At 42.7% G+C, this 6,494-nt stretch overlaps 1 protein-coding gene across 1 annotated transcript in view; it reads right to left on the reverse strand.

The window, feature by feature from the left end:
* Positions 1-1,050: 1,050 nt before the first annotated feature.
* Positions 1,051-6,494, reverse strand: part of SUDS3 (SIN3A corepressor complex component SDS3) — a 130,315-nt gene continuing 124,871 nt past the window's right edge. The window contains exon 13 of the mRNA XM_081802094.1: positions 1,051-3,784. Coding sequence (XP_081658220.1) covers positions 3,601-3,784 — 184 coding nt within the window. The 3' untranslated portion in view covers positions 1,051-3,600. The remainder of the gene's footprint in view (positions 3,785-6,494) is intronic.

Consider the following 6,494-nt stretch of genomic DNA (forward strand, 5'->3'; position numbering starts at 1 on the left):
AAACTTTTGCTTTTCTACACGACTTCATCACGTCATGGGCTCAGATGATAAATATTCAGTAACAAAGACCCCCGAATTCTGTTTGTGAAATGGCTTGCATGGACTGCCCTTTCTTGCAGCCACTGAGTCCTAACAAAGACCAGCAGGATTTGCAAGTAGGGTCTACCAGATGGTTTCCACATAAATATCAGAGCCACTTGGAAAAAAATACGATGACCATGTATCGGTCTGACATCCTCTGAATTTGTTTCCTAATAAAACATTCAAATATCAGCCTGCATTTCAAACTAGAAATCCTATTTATAAAATTCAGGACAGATCTCTTACTCAGCTGTAGACTTCACGCCCCCCAATTCAGACAGGGCTGGCACTTGCCTAGCTAATCATGGAACAGAACGCACTGTAAACACACAGGAGTGGAAGGAGCAGATGAACTGCAGAATTTCTCCGTTGTGTCTTCTTGCTGAGGCTCTGGAGTTCTGATCCTTAGCCTCAGGAGTCAGGGCTGGTGTGGGTACAGGCCCCTGAGTATTTTCCTGCCCCCAATTTTGAGGAACAACACCAATTACTTCATGTTCTGCAATGTTAATTAATTTGAGTGGGTCAAAGGCTCGCCCAGATCGGAAATAGTTCCAAAAATGGACTCGTGATTTTGTAGACTGAATTTTCCTTAATTAACTTATAAACATACTTCCTTCCCCTGCCTCAAGTCAGAGCTTTTCAATCTTGGACTAGAAAAGCAGGAGAATCTAGCTGTCACTGGCTCTCCAAAGGGCACAGTGATAAAAACTGAGGTTCTGCAACGGAACCGGTGTGGCTATCAATCTTGATTCTGCGACTTGCTGATTGCGTGCTTTTGGGTAAATCACTTAACCCGTGTGGGCCTCAGTTTTCTCATCTGTAAAATGAGGAAAATAATAGTACCCACCTCGTGGGGTTGTTGTGTTAAGCGTTTTGATAAGGTGCTTCTAAGGCATCACAAACGTCCAAAAATTATGATGAATCTGACCCAGTACTAGATAATCTGTCTCTTCTTTTTCCTACCAAGCGTCCGTTATTCTTTCCTGTAGTAACAGTTCCTTGGGTGTCCTTTGAGTAACCACTCCTCCTCTCTAGGGTGGTTCAAGGGGTACTGAATAATCCACCCTGATTCCAAGGCTGAACCTGTGTATTATTTTGCTAAGGCTACATAGACTGGGTGGCTTAAACAACAGAAATTTTCTCACAGTTCTGGAGGCTAGAAGTCTGAGGTTGAGTCACTGGAAGGGCTCATTTCTCCTGAGGCCATTTCTCCCTGACTTGCAGATATCATTCCTCTCCCTGGGTCCTCACATGGTCTTCCCTCTGTGTGTGTCTGTGTCCTAATCTCCTCTTCTTATGAGGACTCCAATCATCCCACCCATATGACCTCATTTAACCTTAATGACCTCTATAAAGACCCTATCTCCAAATACACTCACATTATGAGGTCCTCGGGGTTAGGATTTCCACATATGAATTTGGGGGAGTCACAATTTGGCCCATAACAACCTGACCTAGATCTGGCCAAAACAGTCCCCTCCCCCTAGTCAGAGTGACTGATTCAATCCTAAACATTGTTTTAAACTTAAGTACAGGAAATGTCTTCATCTGCAAGATGTGTGCTGTAAAGATAATGTGGAATGGAGCTGTTGTCGTCACCATGTGGGAAAGATCAATATAGAAGAAAATATAAAAGAGAAATGTAAAGAGAAAGACTGAGTCCTGAAATCATCATCTGAGCCCCTGGATCCTGCTGGGCCTGAAGCTCCCTTTGACAGTACTCATAGAATCCAGTAAAATCCCCTTTGGTGGCTTGAGCCAGTTTGGAGTTTCTGTCACTTGCAACCAAAGAAGTCTTGACAGGGATAGCCCCTACTTAATTATTAAGGAGCTTGTAGATCCCAGGGAACAGAAAGGGAGAGGATCAAGGAACAGAGCTGGGAAGTGGAAGGAATATTTACAGAACAAATCAGGCGGGTAGCCATAACCATATAATGCAGGAATCAGGGTAGGTTTAATAACAGATGTGTATTCCTTTAACCTAACCTAATGTAAGACAGTTTGACTCTGCACAATAGTGAAGACAAGGAGTTCTTCACTAAACCACAGACTTCTCAAAGGCAGCAATATTGTTTTGTTCAGATGCAATGTAGCTCTAGTGCCCAGCATGAAATGAACACTCAAAAAATATCTGTGGACTTGAATGGGCTTACTAAGGAATCTTTTGCATTTTATGGCTCAATATAGACATCCTTTAAATAATGGATTTGCCATAGTATTATATTTGCACTCACTGTTGAAGAGTTACATTGATAATCATATAGCAGCCAAGTATTAACTTTAACAATGTCTAATAACTCAAAAAAGAAACTTTCAAGTGTGTCCCTCACCACTGGCAGACCAGTAACTGGCCATTTCTTTACACATCAACTGCATTATAATTCTCTGTTGCAAGGTGGAACTGCTCTGCTTGGCACCCATTACAGCCCCTTGTGAAAGGGGTTTGGATGGGAAAAGAGAAGAATGTGTATTTACGACACTGGATAAACAGCATGGAATGAGCACAGAACGACCTTGCTCTATGTGGATTATCGCACCACTGGAGAAGAACCCTGGACTTGGGAGACTCTGAGTTTCTACCAAGCTGCTGGTAACCTTCCTGTTCTCCCCTCTGGAGAAAGAGGACTCCTTACCCTGGAAAGGAAGTACATGTCTGTGGGACATGGGGTCACCTCCAGGTTTACTGCCTCCGAATGTGAGCCAATATCCTCCAGGAAGAGAACAGAACGTCATCATCCTGGAATATCTCCAGGGAGAGAGAGGTTCTCTATCTTCACTTTGCTATTCAATCATCCCTAAACTAAGACCATATGAAAACCCAAGAAATCCAGGGAGAATGGCCTCCCAGCAAACTTATGTTGAGAGGACAAATGGAAGGAACCTAGATTCCTGAGTCATCAGATGGAAGAGAGCCTTTGCCAACCTGCAGGACCAAGAAATACACTTTTGTGATGCTCAACCATTGAGATTTCAGGTCCCGTCTACCATGGTAGGTAGTGTTAACTATCCTAAGATGATTGTAACATGCACCAGGCAAATTATACTTGCATGAGAAATAAGAGAGCTAGACACCATGTAGTGAGTTCCAAATGATAAGGATGGGGATGAGATTTGGGAGCAGGCAGAAGATTATGAAAAGTCATCATCTTACCAGTGACAGGATAAAAGGAAACAGAATTTGAGAGACAAGCCACAGCTGTCCAGGGACACATTCCCCAGGCTCAGCACATCCAAGTGTCATCAGTATCCCCATACCCACTCTCATTCACGAACATTACACTGAGCCAAAGCTGTGAATGACTTTCACACAGTTTAGAGATTTTCAGATCATCTTAAGCTCAATTACAGCTAAACCAATAATAACCCCCAAACATCATTACTGGAAAATCACCAACCAGGCCCACTAATTGTATTTGCAGCTTCTTCATCATATTAGTAAAGTCATAAGTGCAGCATGCTTTTCCCAGGGGATAGCCATTCACAAGGCCAATTTCCTTAGGATGAGACTTTCATATCACATCAGTTTGAACTAATGCGTCTCGGGAAATAAACTGTCAGATCAATAACATTTGCAACAGAAAATATCTGGAGCAAATAGCAGAGTACAGCCTGCAGTTGAGACTTAATATGATCCTTACCTGACACTTGGAAGCTGTCATGACTCAGAACCTTTGGGGCTTTCCAAGGGGTCAATTTGGAGATACTGTGGAGACACAAAGAAGCTCCATTACAATACTCTGTGACCTTTTCCTAGGAAGCTCACCATAGCATCACCAATCTGGAAAAAGCAAACAACATTTATTAAGCTCCTTCTGTGTTCCAGGCTTGATGCCTTGATCAGTGTATGTAATGATAATCAGTCTTTATAGAAGTCCATAAAGGAGTTCAAATTCTGGATCTAAAACTTCCTAAGGCAAGTTTCTTTACTTCCCTGAGTCTCAGTTTCCAAATTTGTATAATGAAAATAATAATAAATACTTTCCAGGGGCATTCTGATGACTGAAGAGAAGGTATGGATTGTGCCTATTTTAGTGAATGGCACACAGTAGGCGCTCAATAAATAATAGTTATTGCTATGACTCTAGGTACCTCTTTGTAACTGAAGTTAAATTAATGTTTCCCCTTCAACTAGACCATTTGAGGGAAATAAGTTTACAGGCCAATCTAGACTGATCCACATAATCTTTCCATGGAAGTATAAAAGGCATGCCATTCTGTTTTTGAAGTAACAGAAAGAAATTGTCAGCTTCTCTTCTTTAGTTTTTCCTATATTCGCAGGAAAAGCCCTTGACATAACCTAGCATTCTAGGAGTATCAGATAAAGACTGAAAAGCCAGTAAAGAAATACAAAAAGCATGGAAGGCTGAAAAGTATTTAACAATCCAGAGCTGGGGTTCCTTTTGAACCAGTGAGGCCTGGGATTGAATTCTAGATTGGGCACTTAGTGAAGGTGTGACTTTAGAAGAATTAACAGTATTTCTCTGTGCCATGGTTTACTCTATGAAATAGCAACACTGCCTGCCTCCAGGAGGTAAGGTCAAAACTAAATAAGATGAGGGACGCCTGGGTGGCTCAGTCGGTTAAGCGTCTGCCTTCAGCTCAGGTCATGATCCCAGGGTCCTGGGATCGAATCCTGCATCAGGTTCCTTGCTCAGTGGGGAGCCTGCTTCTCCCTCTGCCTGCCACTCCCCCTGCTTGTGCTCTCTCTCTAAGAAATAAAATCTTTTAAAAAATCTAAATAAGATGATAAATAGCAAAACTGTAATGAATGTTAGTTCTCCCCACCTCATTTTCATCTCCTATCATTACAAGCTTGAAATTAATTCCATAAACGTGTATTGGGCACAGTGATGGACACTGGTGATATTGTGTAAATGAGACTGACAAGGTCACTGTCTTCATGGCCCACACCACATCCTGGAGGGGAGAAGATAAACTATTCAGCCAATTCCACAAATCAGTGGAAAATTACATTTGTGAAGACAGCTGCATTAACGAGAGTTCGCTAAGACCACCTGGCTGAGGCGTTAAGAAAGGCCTTTCCCTGAAGAAGATCCTTCTCTCCTGCCCATTCTGGGTGGTGACCATGTTTCCTAATGGTGAGAGGATAGGAAGTGGCAACTGAGAGAGTAAGCCGGCCCAGATCATGCTGGGCCTTGCACAGTGAACTGTGGGACCAACATGATGCACAACCATGGGAGCCACCAATTAATTACACTGAAAACACACTTTGTGTTCCAGGACCAGCAGCCCTAGGAGGCTACATGCAGAAAACAGAAACCGCAAGGGGCCAAAAGCATAAATAAAATGCAGAGTATGTCAGAGAAAGCATTCAGAAGAAGAAACAAATTATGGAACTTCCAAGTGCAGCTGTGATGGAGTCATTGTGGCAGACCAGCGTTCCCACCGCATGTAACTAGAAAAGCCGTATGGGGCACAAACACACACAAATTGTATCTGAAAGCCCTGGGGTGCCTCCAGGATTTGCAGTACAAAAATCCTGGAAAGAAGCGGAAGTTCAGTGAGATGGGCCTGACACTGTGCAGATCACTTTTTCCCTCGGGACACTGATGACCCTTAAGCACCATGGGGTGAGAAGCTCAGAGGCAGAGCAGGGGGTAGCTGCTAAGAGGGAGAGAAGCCGGGGCGCCTGGGTGGTTCACCCGGCTAGGCATCCGACTCTTGATCTGGGCTCAGGTCATGATCTCAGGGTTGAGAGATCCAGCCCTGCACTGGGCTCCGTGCGGGGCATGGAGTCTGCTTAAGATTCTCACTCTCCCTCTGCCCCCGCCCCCAGCTCACGCATATTTGCTCTCTCGAAAAAAATAAAAATAAAGATAAAAATAAAAAATAAAAGGCAGAGAAGCCATCAGAGTGGTTAGGATGCTTCCTGAGGGTGGAAGACAAAAATTAGTATTTGGGGATGTCAAAACAGCTAGGAGTTGAAGGTCCAAAATAGTCCTCCCAAAGAAAGGAGGTATTGAGAAGTGATCCAAAAACACTGTACCTATTTCCCCCCATTTGTGCTGTATGAGGCAAGCAGTTTAGGATAAAAGCAACTATATGAGAGCTGACCTCTCAACAGACATGACAGAAGCAAAAAGGCAATGAAAGGAGGTGATGTCTAAGTTAGAATTCTACACATACTGAAAATAACCTTCAAGGATGGAAGTAAAATAAAGATATTTTCAAACCAATTAAAACTGAGAGAATTTGTCACCAGCAGATCCAACTAAAATAAATACCAAAGGGGGTTCTATAGGCAAAAGGAAAATGATCCCAAACAGTAATGCAGGAAAGACTGAAGAGCAACAGAAAAAAAATAAACGTATGAGTAAATCTAAATGAATATTGAAAACATTAGCAATAACTTCCTATGGGGTTTAAATACATGTACATTTAAGTAAATACAA

The sequence above is a fragment of the Leptonychotes weddellii genome, chromosome 13, assembly GCF_054177405.1.
Source record: "Leptonychotes weddellii isolate Sample4059 chromosome 13, ASM5417740v2, whole genome shotgun sequence".
Classification (NCBI taxonomy): Eukaryota; Metazoa; Chordata; class Mammalia; order Carnivora; family Phocidae; genus Leptonychotes; species Leptonychotes weddellii.